Genomic DNA, 18,102 nt, shown 5'->3' on the forward strand with positions numbered 1-18,102 from the left:
TCCATTAAAATGCATTTATTTGTTTTAATTCAAAGTTTTAACAACTATTTGCCCAATGATCTGTACTTAGGGCACAACAACAAAAAAAATCCCATCATCAGACCGAAATACAAAAACAAGTACACAAATTACCCCGTATTTGTAAAGTTACCTCATAACCAAGGTTTAGCACATTAAAAAGTTTACAAAATTCATAACACTCTTACAAATTATTCAGAACTAACAGCATATGTGGCAGTTGAGCTCATCCACGTCCACCCTTGCCCTTGCCAAACCATTATGTGCCTGGACAACGCTGTGCTGGAACTAGAGGGTGGGGTAACCAGATCTGCAAGTTTCCAAAGACCCCTTTGTGGTCCAGCCCAGCTCCAGCTCCCTGGCACAGCGTGGATGGGGAGAGCAGGGAGTGCTCACTGGTCTGCCTGCTGCGTTCTCTGCAGCATTGGGATAATGACTCAGTAAATGCAGAAATAATTTAAAAAAGTACAAAATTGACCCTGAAGAAAAATAAAATTATTTATAAAACAGCTTGGCTTTGACTAAGTTACACCAACAGCTGCAAGACAGATTTACAGCAATATCACTTAGAGTACGAGATCACAAAATCAACAGATTCCTTATGAGTCTTGTCACCATAAAACTGAAAGCATCAAAGCTGACCTGTCTGCCTGCAGAAACCTTGCACCTCCTACCTGGGCTGACTGGGCCCTCTTCCTGCCTTTTGGCCTTTTCAGAGCTTTGTTAACAATTAGGACTAATTTAATTCCTAAGAATCCACCTCCAGTGAAACAACTGCAACACAAGAAAACAGCACAACTCTATTTTCCATTAGCTATGGATGCATAGAAAAACAAGTGCTTCTGGTTTAGATGCAAGACTTAGGACATAAAAGTACAGTCATTTAACAGTTGCAAATACCATTTCTGAAAGGAAAATACAATTGGGCTTTACAAAATGATATCAAATATACACAAATATCAAAACCCTGATTGTGGCCAGGAAGAGAAATTACAATTAGGTGCTCTCTCACCTCAAGATTTGCAAATGGACTGACTTTTCCTGTCTCCCAAGTTCAGCAAGGCAGCAGCTGCTCAAGCACACGTAGGCTTTGCCTATAAGCAGCATTTTTGAACTGTAAGAAGCTGAACCAAAACCAGCTCCAGGTGCGTGTTCACAGACTGGCTTTTCATCAGTTTATACATGCACGGTTCATTTTCACCCTTCAAAAGAAACAAGACGCAAATTCTCCTTCGGTGCTTAAATAGCAAGAAGCTAAATGAATAAATGAATAGATAAAGCTCAGACACTGTTCAGTGTCTGAGTCCTTGGAAAAATAGCACTGCAGGGGTCCTGGACAGCTAAAGCTGTGGCACAAGGTAGTGGGTGGAGAAATGATACTGGCTCCCTTCTGTGCTTTGGAGGGCTGGATAAACAAACCCATCAGTAAACAAGTTTATTAAAGTTAATAATGCTCCATTTATGGGTACATTTGGAAGGAAATGTAGCCACTCGGTGGCAGCAGGAGCAGTTTCCTTGCTCCTTGTTTCTTTTGAAGTGCCTACAGTACTATTAGAGGGCTCTGTTCAGACCCCTTAATACATACCAGTGTCTCTGTGAAGGCCAGGCAGCAGCACTGCACAAGGATTTTTTTCTGGGATTGTGCCCAACTTGCTCTTGGACAGTAAATGAGCCCACTTTGGGGTGAGATTTTACACTCAGCTTCGGCAGTGGGGAATAGCGGGCGTGGCTGTCCAGCCCAACTCCTGCCCCCACCTATTGCCAGTGTTGCCATAATTGTGAGTGCCACCACAAAGGACTGGGGCACATTTAGCCAGGAGGACCAGGACAACCCTTCACTTGTACACGGCACTGCAGCTCTGTAAAATCTCAGCACCAGGTACCGGGCAACAGCTTCAAGTTATCTTGACATAGATTGTGTGCGTAATACCCCAGCAGAGAAAGCTGTTAGCTCCCAGGAGCAGCAGGAGAGTTTTGTTCTTTCATTTCCAGCATAAATAAGCATAAAAGCAACCAAAGAAATCATCTGTATAGTGTACATCTGTATAGTATGCCTACAAAAGAAACCTTTAGGGGAAAAGAAAAATCAGCCTCTGTGAGGGAAAACAACAAATACCTGCTACAGAGATGGAGCTTTCCCGTTCTTCCCCATATCCTGCATGCACATGAAACAAGCTCTGGCTGATGCACATTCCCAACAGATACCAGAGATAGATGAGGAATAAAGGGTAAAGGATGTGAAGGTCCATGATGGTTTCTTCAAAAAGTTTGTTCCCTTTCTGCTCCCATTCTGACCTGCCCCTCCCTTCAGTGGAGCCTCACCCTCGCTCTCAGCCTCGCTCTCCCTTCTCTCTCAAGGAACTGTGGATGCAGTTCCTTGTGGTGGCTCACCATCACCAAACATGATATATTAAGTTTTAAAAGCCTTCAAAAAGGGGCACAGGGAGGGAGGGAATAATTGTGACTTTTGGGCCTGTCACTACAGGAAAGACATTGGGGCTCTGGAGCACATCCAAAACAAAGCAGCAGAGCTGCTGAAGGGTCTGGAGCACAAATCTGATGAGTAGGAGCTGAGTGGGCTCAGCCTGGAGAAGAGGAGGCTCAAGGTGGACTTTGTCACTAGCCAAGTGGGGGTCAGTCTTTTCTCCTGGGAAATAAGCACCATGACAAGAGGAAACAGCCTCGAGTTGCACCGGGGGAGGTTTAGATTGGATATTAGGAAAAATTTCTTCACCAAAAGGGTTGCAAAGCATTAAACAGGCTGCCCAGGGAAGTGGTGGAGTCACCATCTCTGGAGGTATTTAAAAGATGGGTAGATGTGGCATTTGGGGACATGAGTTAGTGGTGGGCTTGGCAGTGCTGGGTCAATGGTTGGCTTGATGATCTTAAAGGTTTTTTTGGACCAGCATAACAGGGAAAAGCACAAGTCAGCCCAGTGACCACCAGCCAGCTCTGATCCAGGGTGGGAAGGAGGGCAGCAGTGACCACTCAGTGGCTCTGCTGTCACAGCCAGTGGTGCAAGAGGTACAACTACACCTGGAATCCCTTCAGCCAAACTGCCCAGGGATTTCCCTCATGTCAGCTCTGCCATTCCTCCTACTGAATTTTAAGTCAGCCAGAAGAGCTCACAAATTTTGCATTCCAAGCAAAGAGCCTGCACTGAGTGAGACACCTGAGCTCATTTAAATGCTCCTGCAGTTTTAATTGACCAGAGGCAGTCAATGGTGGCAAACAGCAGCTGCTTTATACTTGTTTGGAATGCCCTGAAGCATATGACTATAAATAGGAAATGCTATAGTTTAAAAAAGAAAAAAAAAAAAAGACTGCTACCTATAGAAATGTTTCTAGTAACTACAATATTCTGAGGGGAAAAAAAGGAAAGATTCTTTAAAAAACAGGAAAGATTTTTTTAAAAAACAAAAAACTTTAAGTTAAGCAAATAATAATGCTAAATAGTATTTGGCAAAATTTGGCTAAAATCATTCTATTGTAATACTAAATATTCCTTCTAAACAGAATTGAATCCAACATAAGGCATTTTGCCGAATTCTTAAGTAAATAAATAAACCATGATTGGTAGTTGACAGTAGCTACAGGTTGGGAAGAATTAGTATTTTGCTCAGCACTGCACAGGGGATGAAGTATATTAATAAGGGACAGGCTTTAACATCCAGCATTGGCATCTCCCAGCAATGCCCATCACAAAGGACTGAATCTGCTGAAACAACCAGCAAGAACTTCCATCCCTTCCATCCAGTGATCTTCCACAGATGGATTCAGGCCTTCAATGCCAACACATTCTTTCTTTAGGCCCCTCTCCACAAATGCTTCAGAAGATATTCCCAGTTTTCCTGAGGCAGCAGGGAGAGTCCACAGTGGAATTCCTCGTGTACCAACACTGACTGACAGTGAACTTGTGTTAAATCAGGTGCTTATCTTCTGAGTTGAATTCTAATTAAAAACATGAGGAGCCACATAGTCTGTGTAACTCACACCAGCTGTATATGCCTGAGGGATAGTTCAGGTATATGCTGCATGTTCTCAAATTGTAAGCATACATGTATCTATTCTCTTGTATGTGTGTGTGTGTGTATATATATATATATATATATATGTATATATATGTATATATATATATATATGTATATATGTATATATATATATATATATGTATATATATGTATGTATATATGTACACATACAAACACACAGAGCAAGGCAGGGAAGAAAACCAGAAACTAGTCTGTAAATCAGAATGTGGGACAATATATTTCTGATCGAGGTGTACTTTTTTTAATCATACAGAATAAAAATATTTGAAGTAGCCATTTCTTCCTTCGCCAATGAAAATTTTTCTTTTTTAAGGAAAACAAACAGACAAAAAGCCCAAAATCAACCACTTCTTGTTCTTACTTTTCCCTCCTGAGGTATAAATGACTGTACCCTAACTTCAGAACATCCCTTCAGGTGATCCAGCTGAAGGAGGTATGGTGGTTTTGCTTTATCTTACAAGTCACAGCTTTGATAACACAATGAATCTATAAATTGCAACAAACTTCTGTGCAACAAAAACCTGCAGCCTCAAAACCCAACAGCCTGTGACACAGACTCACAGTTCTGGAAGAACACACTCGGGTTTTCCCATCTTTCTGCCCAACAGTTTCTCCTCTAGCCTTGCAAAATTTGAACAGGTACACACTTCACTGTTTATCATTCTGCCCATCTACATCCTGTTCTCCAAAAGACATGTTGACAGAAGATTTATTCTTACCAGTAAACTGGAACATGTTCTTTTCAGTAGAGGCCTGCACTGATTTGACATTCCTGTTTGTACCTGTATTTTAAAATGGGTACACAGAATGTAAAAGAGCTGTAGGGAGAGAACAGTTTCAGTTTGTTCCTTTTTTAACCAGTCTACTCAGCAAGGAGCAGTGTAGACAGAGCAGGAATGTTTCAAAAGCTACTAAGTAAAAAAAAAAAAAAAAAAAAAGAGAACTCTGATCTTTACAATGGATTTTGTATCTCCACTCCTTCTCCGGTCTAAGCTAAGTGAAAAAACATTTTGTTCAAAGTCTGGACAGAAGAGTGGATGCAATATCTTATCATGGCTTATACATAACATGGTCTTTTGAAATTATTTCAACATGATTTTTTTCTATTCACCCAAATAAAAGCATCTCCAAAGCATCAAGATATGATGGGACTTCACTAGATGGATATTTATCCACAGCAGCTTAAGAATTAAGTAGTTGATTTAAAAAACAAACCAAAAAAAGTATTGTTTGAATGAGTTATTGTTCCCCAACATTTTCAACCAGCTTAAAGAAAGTACAGTAGAACCTCACTCCTTTGCACTTACAACTGGGAGATTAACATTGTTTCCTGTGGCTGCTTTGGAACATTCAGGTTCTAAGAGTTAAGCCAGGATGATGTGGTTCAACATGTGTTCGTTCACATCGCTGGAGTGTTGCAATGCAGCATTATTTCCTATCCCATGATATAACTGTACTTATATTTAATGGAAAATTAGTCAAAACAAGGTAGCACTGCCACTCTCTTTGCTGGAATGTGGACAGGTCCTGGCCTAACTTTAAATGGTGGCTTAGCAAGATTCTACTGTAATCTATACAAAATGTATAAAACACAAACCTTTCCCAGAATAAGGCCACTAATTTTGCCATTGGCAATAGGCAGTGAGAAACAGCAGGTAAAAAAAACCCCTCACTTGATTACAAAGGTGTTTCTGAGGCAATAAACTGTGGGGAGAAGTATAAAGCCGTTGTCCTCTCATCCCTCCTCCTGGTTTTCCAGTATAGGTGTCTCTGCTTCCTGCACGACTCCACAGGGAGAAATTTCAGTCTATTTTCTTAGCTGGGAGTCTGAGCAAGTCCATGCTACATTTAAAGAAGGGGACAGCACTGTAAAACAGTAGGATTACAAGCTTCCCATGGGTCATGGTCATGACAGTCTGATGTCCACACGCCCAGACTCGATACCAGGGCCCGTAAAAAGGATCTGAGACCGCTGGGCACAACATGTTGTTCAAATTCACTTCTGTAACCTGAGAAAGTGACAACAAATTTATAAATTAAACAATATTTTTGCTTTGCACCGATTCAGACACCTAAACTGGCAATTTTTGAAATTACCATAATAACAGAAAAATGTTTAGGTGACGCTTTTGCTCAACACAAATAGGGCAGCTTCCAGAAATAAAGCAGATCCAATTTTTTTTGTGCATTTAATAGATGGATTTATGCAGGTACATAGCCAAACTATGAAATATTTTACCAATGCTTGTAAGACGCAAGATACAAATGCTTGTTAGGACATGCAATTTGCATACAGGCGGCCTTATCAAAAATTTGCATTGCAAGTTCTTATCCATGTGGATCTGGACACTGTGAGACAAAGTAGTCAGTGGTGTTACTTTGGATGTACTTGCAAATACCCATTTATTAACCTGTGTTTACTTACCAGTCCCAGAATCTGCAAGATGCTGAAGTGATACACAAACATAAACCCCGTGGATAAAAGAGCCCACCAGAAATTGCAGAGTGGCTCTGGAGTGTAGATACCTTGAAAAGAAAGGAACACATTAGTATTCAGCTGCATTGCTGTGTCCATCAAACACTCAACAATAATCCTCTCTCTCCTGCTCTGTGCATGTCAGGGCATCTGGCTTGAGCTGATAACCTGCTCAATACCATCACAGTAATTAATATTTGAGAGCTTTAATTCTCACCTGGAGCATCCTGAACAGCTTCTTCCCTCCTTCTGGTCCAGCAGTAAAAATATGCAATATGTTATCTCATTACATTTACCTACTTTTCACCAACACCATTAATTTTTACCTCAATCTTCCTTCTACCACAGAAGTACTATATGATTTTAAGACACAGTGTACAATGAGTCTTCAAAAATCAGGTTATTTATACTTAAACAGCTGCTTCTTGCAGGGACTATGCCTTCAGCGTGCACAGAACTGATTTAGGCAGCAGCAGATCCTGCACAGCACTGTATTAGAGCACAGCATTGCCATTCCCTAATTTTATGGTTGTTTAACAACTATCAAAAAGGAACTTGCACCAATAATGCCAAGAAAGAGAAAAGCTGTATAAAGTAGTCAATCCATCAATGAGAGGCTTTGCTTTTAAATGAAAACTGCTGTGGAGATATTTTCAGGTATACACTACAAGCAGTGGTAGTATACCTACACTATAATCAGTAGACACCACAGATACTGTACAATACTTTTTCCCTTCAAAGGAAATAGCAGATACCATGTTATTTCCACCTTTCTCTCTCCTCCTGAAAGCAGGTTTTGTCTATTTACTGACAAAACACAATGTTCCCTGATCTAGAATGTACCAAGGAAATCAGATCTAATAAAAGTACCCACAGATACATGACTATTTTGGGAATTAAATATTCAAATTTCATACAGTGAGAACAAAACCAGTTTAGAGAGTTCTTAAGACTCTTACTAGCAGCCATGAAAGTTTTAGTGTAAGATATGTGGAAAAAATAATATTTTCCTTATGACTTTAATAACTTCAACCTCAGAACACAAAAGAAAGATGCACAATGTCATACTGCTCAGCTGCTGTAAGAGTTCCAGAGGATTATAAAAATACACTGGCAATTTTTATCTGCCTTTATCTGCTCTCTGATCCATTAGATATTAATAAACATTGGGATGTGTATCCAGTACTCAAAGGACAGCTTACAGCACAGAGTGCAATATTGATACCAGCCTTTGCTGGCACATTCAGTAATTACCAGGAAGTAATTACAGACTTCAGCATATGCTGTACAAGGCTACTGAGAACTCAAATAACTCCACATGCAGAGTTCAGTGACCACAGAACCCACCAGACCACAGCTGCTGTGAATATGCCTATGTATGTAGATAAATACAAGTAACTGCTGTTACCACATCCCTGTATAATGGTGCATCCCTTTTCATGTTTAAAGTCTCTAGAAGAATGCCTCCTCAATCTGTTGCCCTTTTAAAATTCTTTTCTGCATAGTTTTCCTCCATAGTTTGTACCCATCATGCCAGTTCAGATTGATTTTGCAGTAGCTGCCTGAAACAAGTTCGGTTAAACAGCATTTTGTGAATGGCACAAAATCAAAGTTACCCACACGCTGTTGTCTAAAGCTGCACAAGAACACAAGTGCTCTGCTGCCAATCCCCAGAGCAAGACACTGATTGCCTGTTTGAATGACAGCAGCACATCTGCACCCCACACGTCACTCCCTGGCTTTAATGAGAGGCTGTATTACTGTAATTAGCCAAGGTACGGCTGCACACCGTGTTTCACTGAGCAAGCTGGGACTTGGTGCATCCATGATAAACAGGAGCACAGAAGCTGCTTGGAAAGCAAAAAGCAGCTTGTAAGATTGCTTACCCAGCAGGAAGGTGAAGTTCAGAAGTGTCTGAACTGTAAAATCTAAAGGTAAAAGCAAACTCTCCATGAATAGCTTTAAGCTCTACAGGTAGAGGGAAAAAATTCCCAACAGTAATTCTTGGAATGCAAGTGTGAGCTTAGAGCTGGCATCCTATTTAGAAAATGGTACAGGAGTCTTTACTTAAATAGCAACGATATTCATTAAACTCCACGGCCTGAAAACATCAGCTATGTGACACCACCTTGAATATGGTTTTTCATTACAGAGAGCAAGAGAAGGAGGAACCAGCTTTGCTGTCAGAATGCAGGAGATCATGGCTCTATTTTTGGCTGCACCAACTTTAGGTGACCTGGTCAAGCTTTACAGAAACTCTTTGTGCTCCTTCCTCAGCTGTAAAGAAAACATTGTTTGACTTGCAAAATTTATTTATATTGTCTTTGAAGTCCTAGGTGCATGTTTAACCTAGATACATAACACAACATAAAATTTAAATAAGGTATCAAAGCAGTTCCTTGGGAACAGGCTAAACCAAATTAGGTTTCACGTGAACTCATCTGTTGGCAGTTGCTACTTCAGAAGTATTTGACAAAGCCTGGTTGTTGGAAAGCTAAAATACAGAGACCTCCATACCCAAGTGATTTACAGTGCAGGTAGGGTATGAACACCAAAACAGACAAGTGGACTCCATGAGCATGGAGTGAGACAGCAGTCATTGAAAGACCAAGGAAATTGCACAAGATGACAACAGGATCCATGGCATAATTTGGCTTTGAACCCAGACTTCTCATGTCCAGCTTCAATCTAGTCAGAGAATCATGTTTCAGAGGTCCCTCAAGAGAGCTGTTCAGGTTCCCTCAGCCAAGAATTTCACTCTGCTACATTCTCTCTCTGTTGCAAAACTTCAAAACATGCATCAGCAACTCTTGCTCTCTACAGATTTTTGGGCTTGCTTTGTAATAGAAAAATCCTCCCTTGTTAGACTTTGGAATCCTGAAAATAATGGTGTGACTTTCAGCAGCAGCATTATTTGGCCATCAAGGGACAAAATGGAAACACTGACCTCCACAGGAAAACATCTCATAGTGCTCCGCATTCCCAAGTGTGCTTTGGGAAACTAATTTTAAATTCATACCTGGGATCTTTTCTGTACCTTTCTCATTAGATAAATAACCACTATAGATTTTACTACTCTACAGTCCTGCTATTCAGCAGATGGCTGTTTAATGGAGCAGCATGGTCTCCTTTCCATAGTACACAGTCTGTTAACAGAGACACACAAACAGGAAAACTGAGTCCCAGCTGAGGGGTTGTTTCAAGGGCCTGTGTTGGCTTTGGCAAAAGCTTCTGCTGCTTGAGTGGGAAATCAATTTTAACAGGTAATAGCAGAGAGTTTCACTCTCTATTTGCTAAGGATCATGGGCAATTCTTATACATTAAGCATTTAAAAAATGTAATCCAACTGCCAGTCTGGCACTAATCTCATTCTCAAAAAGAGTCATGGCCCAGACAGTTGAGACCATTCCAAATCAGGGTCATCTTGGTAGGCTGTATATTTGCTCCTGTGTTGAAATAGCATGGCAGGGGATATGTCAGTTTAAATTAAACTTCAGTACTTCAATAGCATTGATAGGAAGGATTCCACATAGATCAAAGAGTTAGGCATTCTTTGTCTGCTTCTGCAACAAAATTTTGTTGACCTTGAACATGCCAAGTTGTTTACTTTGCCATCGAGGAAATGGAAGCATGGCTTTAAAAATCTAAAAATCAACAAAGACTCCATTTCTTTTATACTGCTGCCCCCACAATGTCTTGTGCTAGTTCAAGTGTTCTTATGAACCATTATTTTTATCTAAAATTCTCAATACATAGGCTTGTAAAAATTTGAGCGCAACTTAATGGAAAGTGATACTCCCTTTGTAATTCTCTGAAAGCATAATGAAGGAGAAAATTACTCCTCTGTTTGAATTAGAACCTAGATATAGTACAAATTTTTAATTTAGTAAGGCTTTAAATAATCTCTTTAATGTCTTGGTTTCCATTCCCACTACATTTGATAGAGCTTTATGAGTTTTCCAGCACTGCACACTCTCCTTCAGTAGTCTCACAATTACAAGACCACCTGCTTAAACCAAAACTCACAGCAACTATTACAGTTCTCTCATTTTCAAGCCTACAAAAATGTGAGGGTAAATTTATTTTCATTTTATTTCCCTTGATCAAAGGGTTAATTCTAATTGTTTGGCCTATTGAGCTGGCCTAGAGACCAAACTTCCTATCCAGAGGAAAACAGGAAAAAAATGTTCTCAAGAGGATGATCCTGAAATCCACTGTTTCCCCTACATGTTCAGACTCCATGTGTAGACTTCAAAATACTACCTTATGCCAGGAGGTTTCTGTTTCCCCTCAGTGCCAGCTGCTCTCATCACAACCAGCTCACACAGGGATCTTATATTACCTACTCCGCTCAGGAACCACTTTTTATTCTCCATAAAGAAGCAGCAGGAGTTCTTCCTCTTCCTTCAGACAGTAGCAGCTCTTCTAGATACTGGTACCTGCCCCTCTAAATTTCTCCCTCTCCTAGAGAGAGATTTCATTTTTCAAACAAACTGTAACTGCCCAGTGCATAAAGCTCAGGGGGTCACAGAACAGACATGTCCCCTTCTCTTCCTCTCCAGGTCTCTTAAATCATCAAACTGGATTGTCCTGGAATGATCAAGCTACAAAGGAGACTGAGCCTGCAGCCAGAGCGACAGCACACAGCCACCCTGCTGCTCAAAGTGCCACAGGACAAGCACAGCTGGACAGCAAACCAGACATTTATGTCTAATACGTGGGGTGCAGCAGGTAGACAAAAGCTGGAATGGGAACATGGAACTGCCAGCAGGAGAGTAGGGGAATAATACATAAGAGTCGACAGATCTCCAAGCAGTTAAGAGGTTCAGTGAAAGAGCTGTTACATTATCAAGGATGGAGATGAACTAGATGTATTACTACCTAAATATATCCAAGTATAAAGTGATACTTTTCCTGGATTACTACTAAGGTATACAATAAAGCCTGCTTTACAACTCCTTTAAAAAGCTAAGGATAGATCTAGCCAAATACAGGTAGAGTGTCGCAAAGGAGAAAAGTGGCTGAACAAAGGGTGCAACAGCTAAAAAAAAAAAAATCTTTAAATATGGTAATCCCCCACTCTAGAAAGCAAGTCCTAACAGCCAATGGAGAGTGCAAATTTCGATCCCCCATTGCTTTAATTGCACTTTCCTAGTTTACAGCCACCAGGAAAAATGATCCTTTCCTCTGTACTTGGTATCTGTGTTCTACATCAGCTTCCCCTCAGGTCAGACACGCTGCACTGCCCCCACAGAGCTGCTTCTGCTCAGCTTCTGAAGCGTGACTGAAGCATTCATTCTCCACGAGAGGGGAAAAAAGGAGGAAAAAAATAAATCAGCTTCTCCTGATTTTCTGACAATGCCAAAGAACTTCTCTCTTTTGATGCCACTTTTGAAGACTCTCAGATCAACAAAGAAAGGGGCACTAGGACTTGAGTCAGAGAGACTGGATCTTCGTTGCTTATAAAGATATAGCACTTGCCTTAAAAGAAGAAAATTCTGACTCTACTCCCAGCAAACAACTCAATTATTTGGGGTGTCTGTGTCTGTCCACTTGTGCACAGCAAATCAGCTCTGAAAACACTTAGGGCCGGACCACAGGACTGTCCAGAATCTGCAAGGCCATTACTGTCAGATTTAGCTCCAGAAAAAGGATTTCTGCCCCCCAAAAAACTACGACCCCACCGAACCCCCTCCCGGCCCGCACCTCGCGGACAAACCCGCTGGAAGCGGGAATTCCCGGCTCGCGCAGCTCCCCCTGGCGGCCGCGGCCCCACAGCGCAACCACGCCGGGGTATCCCGGAACTCCAGGAGCTCTGTTCGGGAACAAAATCCTAGAAAACCTCAACACCAACATCCTCTTCCACTTGCTGAAGTCCCTAAGGCAACTAAATAACGCTGGCGATCTCGAAACACGAGACAGAATATCTCTGAGCTCCACTGAGAGGGAGCTGCTATAAATTAACCCTTATTTCAATCTGTTGTGGGCTAACATCATTTGCTCACTGCTCTAAGGAGATAACAATTTCACTTCGATTAAATCTCAATATGATTTGAAGTTCTGAAATAAGGTGCACAAATCTATCTGAAAACCTGACCAAACCAGCTTAAGGACCAAGACAGTCAGGAACTGAGAGTCTCTAAAGCTGATGCAGTGCAAATTCGATTTTTCCCCCATTATCTTAAGAGTATACAGTTAAAAAACTAAGCTGTCCTGAACACCACTAGTACCTGGATCTTAGAGGACCAGGTTAATGCACTGGTGCAATAGTTGTGGCAGTTTGAGACATGACACTTCCTCAGCTGCCATCTTCCTCAGTCTTCTCCCTGCAGTCTGTACCCCAGTGACAGAAAGTATAATTATCAGATCATACTCATATGCTTCAGAAAACCAGCTCAGTTGTAGAAGGAAGCAGTTTGAGGAGCTTTTTGATGAAGGTGTTGGTTCCATGCTCTAAATCTGCACTGCTGTGGTTCTGGTCTTCTGCCTCCCACCGTGACCATTCATGGCACCTCCCTTTTCCCAGTGCCCACACTCACCTGACATGACAGTGAACCAACACAAACTACAAAAGCATTTGGACTTTTTTGACAGAGAAGCAAGGGTCTCATTTCCTAAGGACAAGAGAAAACAGTGACCTGCAGGTCACTGTTCAGCCCATCTAGCTATTTCTGGAATGCTGTGGCCTGCCCAGATGCATCCTGTAATTCTGGGGAGCAGTCACAGGTGACATAAGGTGAGATTCATCCAGAAAAATATAAGTGCCAACTGCAGACATATTTCATGTAAGAACTGTCTTGAGTTAGGGATCTTCTGTGCTGGCCTGTTACATCCACACTGCATCTATTTTGCATGAGAGTCTCTTAGTGCAGCCAAGAAAGATAAGCCACTGTGCATAAACATTTATTTTGTCTGGCACAAATGTGTATGTATGTATACACACACACACTTGGGAAGAAGATATGTTAAGAAAGGGAAGTAGGGAAACTTACATTCACTCAGTACAGAGGGGAGAGAAAGAAGACTTAATCCCCAAGAGGGAATATGCCCTTGAGCTTCAGTGAGTTTACTGTGCTACACTGAAGCCTGAGTTCTAAAAGTTTCTCTCACCAGTGTGCTGCTAAGTGTGGTAAAGCCCCCACACTTATGGGGTCAGGAGGGACATGAAGGTGATGCTGCCAGTGCATCATGACCTGTCTGCACCACAGTAATGAACAGCAGGAAGACACTGAAAATAAATCATTCCAGCCTTTGCTTGCTGTCACCCAATTTCCTTTCAAAAAGGAAAGGTTTCAGCAGGGAGTCGAATGCGTGTGCATGACTGGTGTGGTACCTGATTAGCACATCAGCAAATGTGGGCGTGCAGTTTTGCACGGGCTGAGCCTCAAATCCACTCTGCTTCAGGTGTTCTGCTCACCCTGCCTCTGAGAAATGTTTGGACCCCATAAAGGTCAGATGTCCAGTAAAAGTGAAGTCGTACATTTTTCCATATGCAATCCATTCCTTGTCATTTTTCCAGTTTTCTACCCTCCAATTACTTCTCTCAGCCACAATCCATAGATTCACTGTTGCAAATTTCTATTTAGAATACAGAAATTGAGCTGCATGCTGCTCAATGTCAGTGACAGAAAAAAGCAATTTTCACATAAAGGCCTGTGTGATCTACCCAGAAGGTACTTTAAACAGAGGTGCTAGTGAAATGACAAAACACTAACAAATGTTTTCAGGCCCAGTAATTTTTCCATCAAAAATCATGCATCAGGTCACCTGTGGCACCATAACTAATGCAGGAGTTGATGGATGTTAATGAATTACAGTCAGTCAGGTGACAAGAAGGCAAGTGCATAAGACATGGAACAGTTATTAGTTACACAGCCTAGAGCAATCTCCATTGATAGATTTAGCCAGCCCAGCTCTTTGGCAATTTCAATGCCATCACATCAACATTAGATGGCAGCAAATACCCGTAAGTTAATATAGGGCAGGAGTTTAGAAAACTGGACCAGGGTGACAATCCCCAACCCTTCAAACTGCAAATACAGTCCTGTCAGTCCCAGGTCCTGAAAAAGCCCAAGATCTTCTACTTCAAAACAAACAAAAAGCCAAACCAAACCAAACCCCAAAACTTAAAGGAACACATCAAGTGACATCCAAAGCCAAACCTTAAGGCAGAGGACATACATGTCAAAATGATGTCAGATGGGAACTTCAAGGCCACCAAGTGATTTACTGACATCACAAGAGCTTGGTTTGTCACTGCCTACAGAGTACTCCATGGCTGATTACACTTTCTCCCCCCCTGCTCCCCACACTTCTCCTGCAAAGACTGGGATTTTGTATCACTTCTGCAACCACACTGCACTTTAGCATTATTTGCCAGAATTTTAGGATACCAAGGATGGATTAAAATTAAATGTGGCTGTCATATCTCTCTGGTAAGAGAAAGAAGCAGAATGAAGTTTTGAAGTATGATACTTCACTTTTTCCCTTGAATAATTTTTGTTTAGTTTCACTCAGCAGGTTACAGTGCAATACAGTCACTATAACACAGAGGTTATTGAAGGATTCTAAGTCACTGCTGGTATAAAATCCATTCTGTTGAATCAGTTGTAAGAGGTTGATTCTGCTTGTTCTGAGCATTTTCTAAACTGCATCCCATTGGTTCACATCACATAATCAGGGTTTTCATTAAAGGCGACTGAACCCCTGGACCATGAGTTATCTTTTATTGCCTAAATAAAACAATTTAGCTCTGCTAGAAAATGCAGCCGGAGGCATGTGAACGCTAGAGGGGAGCAAAGCATCACACCAGCTGAATACACACTGCATTCCCTTCTGAGGAAAAATCACTGGCCAGGGGAACAATTTGGGATTCCCAGACTTACCGAACTATTATGGCACAAGTGAATGCAAGATGGAAATCTTGTTAGAAGAGATAAGCAAGCAAGCTAGTTCATGTCACTAATATGTGTCACTGCATTTCATTAGAGCTTGAGAATTTCTGTAACCTGCCTGACTAGACAACTAATATTTACTGGGATGTAATCATGATTTTTTTTTGAGCTCATTTTAAGCACTGAGAAGGCAAAGGTCTTAAAAATACATCCCCCCCAACAACTTGAGAGTGTTACAAAGTGGCAGAGATGCTACTCAAAAAGACAGTGCACATTATACCAATTCACCCTTGGTATCCCTTTGGGTAATAGACCCATTTTTTTTAATTTCCATTTCACTGCCTGACACAAGTTGGTGTTACCTGGATTACAACTCCAACATTAGAACATTAGAAACTATTAAGTAACAAGAGGGAAAACTGGTTTAAAAAAGGGTAAGAATGAAATTGGTGGTATCCAGTAAGCACATTTTCTTCATTGCATGGGACCAATTCAGTCCATATGGAGTAAATTGTTAACATACCTCCTTTCTGCAGCAGATAGATGGGCACAACGTAAAGCATCACATGCTGGATATAATAAATTTCCATTTCAAATGGGAGCTGTGGAAAAAGGAAAATATTTGTAAATATTTTTCATCACTAATAACCAAGTTACAAGGAATCATTCTCCTTAGGACCTATGACAATGCATTGAGCTCAGTTATTTTATCACCTATGCATATTGACAAAGAGCTGACATTAATGGTCAGTGCCTTGAAAGTACCCTGAAACTGTACCCATTCCACTCCCCTTACCACAAATGGAAGGCAGCACTTCCAGTAGACAATTCCCAAAGTTAGCCAGAAGCACAACACCGAAAGAATAGCATAAGATTGTTCTTTTTCCTTTCTTTGCTTGCATAAATTACTAATAACAATGCAAACCCCTCCAGTAATCAAACCAGAAACTCTGCACACCCCATACAACAGAAGTCTTTCCAGAAAGAACAGATACTTGCTACCTTGTGAGTGACAGAACTCTATAAAAAATGAGGTCTTGCATATATATATTTTTATACTTTTATATATTAATTACCTGCAAAAGAAAGAACCTCAAAAGACCTGATTTATAGCAATCTGCATGCATGTGTGGAACTGCTAAGCTTGACCAAATATAAAATAAAAAATAACCAGTATTTTATTGGTTTTAAAGAGAAGCTGCAGAAAGATGTGGATAAACAAGTTACCAGTTAGTAGTAAATCATGTATTTCTCACCTGCTGACAACTTTGGGAAGTTACAGTTAGTCATTTGTTTGTTTAGTTGAATTAGTGTAACTTCCTGGAAGAGAAGTCAGGTTGTGCTAAGATAATACTCTGCTAAAAATAACTTGAACCATAACTGAGTCTGAGCCCCTTAAACCAGGCCCAACCAATTCTAGCTCTTTATCAGTTAGTATTTGAAAGTTATTCCCACCTCTAAGTACCTTTGCCTATATCTGTTTATCACACTAAAGCAACACATTTAAAACTGAACAGTAGTAGAAAACACTCAAAACCCAGAATTCAGCTTCTTGCTGCAGCTGACTATGGAGCAGTGTGGCTTTTCAGCTCAGTTATTTTTCTGAAGGGAAAACCGAACAAGACCCCAGGTATGAGATCTCACAGGAATAACACAAAGCCATCAGCTTTGGTTCAATTGTCCTGTCATTCTACAGGCTAAAGCGAATTCAGACATGGGACCTACCACTGTGGCTTGTCTGTTGGAAGGAGAGAGGGGGAGAAAAGCTTTCCTTTTCTATTGCTGTTCGGAGACACTGAAGCATTGAAACAGATACAATACAGAAATTTCTACATTAACAGAAGAGAGGTTGAAACATAATTCGGTTTTCTTCCTAAATAGCAGTCAATGAACAGCTGGTAATTAACATAGTGATCTTTTAAATTCAACTATGATTCTTATATCCTATTTTTAATGTAAAAGATGCTAAAACCAACAGCCAGATTCTGCCAGTCCTGGCATCCCCCAGCTGAATGTCTGTGCCCTGATGGCAACCTCCAAGGTGTTCAGCCAGCTCCAGGGAGACTAGGCTAACAAACCTTTCCATACAATCTGTTGGGTTATTTTATTCCAAATATTCTGTATCAGAACATAAACCCAAGCAAGGTAATGGTATGCAAAAACAAGAACTTCATGGAAGTTGTGAGGTTTCCTGAACCTTTCCTGCTGTCCCTTGTCGAAGGGCACAGAGAGCAAAGCGAGGGAATTAAAATTTGGGAAGGGGCTAAAGTAGTTTTCCTAATTGGAGAAAAAGCTGCACCTCTCCCACTTCAGAAACAATTGCTCCTGAATATAAAGACCATAACGTGAGGCAGGCACTCCTGCCAAGGAGCATTCTCTGGTTATCTCTGGTTTCAAAAGGGCTTCCACACTCAGAGTTGTGAGGGTCCCTTACACAAACACTGCGCTCAGGACACTCCTCAGAACAGAGGAACAGTTGTTTATGCTGCAGAAGTGTTGACAATATTTTTTTTGTGTGTAAAACAAAACATCTTTTTCCCCCACTGTAAGAGATGGATTGTTCTGAAGCCTGGCTGATCATGCAAGTGCATTTCCTGCTGTAGAGCTGCAGAGTTTCTGTACAACCAAGCACTCAAGTTGCACAGCCAGGCTACAACAAACA

General features: G+C 41.1%; 1 protein-coding gene across 1 annotated transcript in view; it reads right to left on the bottom strand.

Annotated features, from left to right (window-relative positions):
* The window catches only part of TMEM164 (transmembrane protein 164), a 34,171-nt gene continuing 16,069 nt past the window's right edge, over window positions 1-18,102 (bottom strand). Inside the window, exons 5-7 of the mRNA XM_064669807.1 lie at window positions 15,964-16,042; window positions 6,496-6,596; window positions 1-6,079 (exon numbers count right to left, since the gene is read on the bottom strand). Of these exons, the coding sequence (XP_064525877.1) occupies window positions 5,873-6,079; window positions 6,496-6,596; window positions 15,964-16,042 (387 nt within the window). The 3' untranslated portion in view covers window positions 1-5,872. The remainder of the gene's footprint in view (window positions 6,080-6,495; window positions 6,597-15,963; window positions 16,043-18,102) is intronic.

The sequence above is a fragment of the Pseudopipra pipra genome, chromosome 13 (assembly GCF_036250125.1).
Source record: "Pseudopipra pipra isolate bDixPip1 chromosome 13, bDixPip1.hap1, whole genome shotgun sequence".
Taxonomy (NCBI): domain Eukaryota; kingdom Metazoa; phylum Chordata; class Aves; order Passeriformes; family Pipridae; genus Pseudopipra; species Pseudopipra pipra.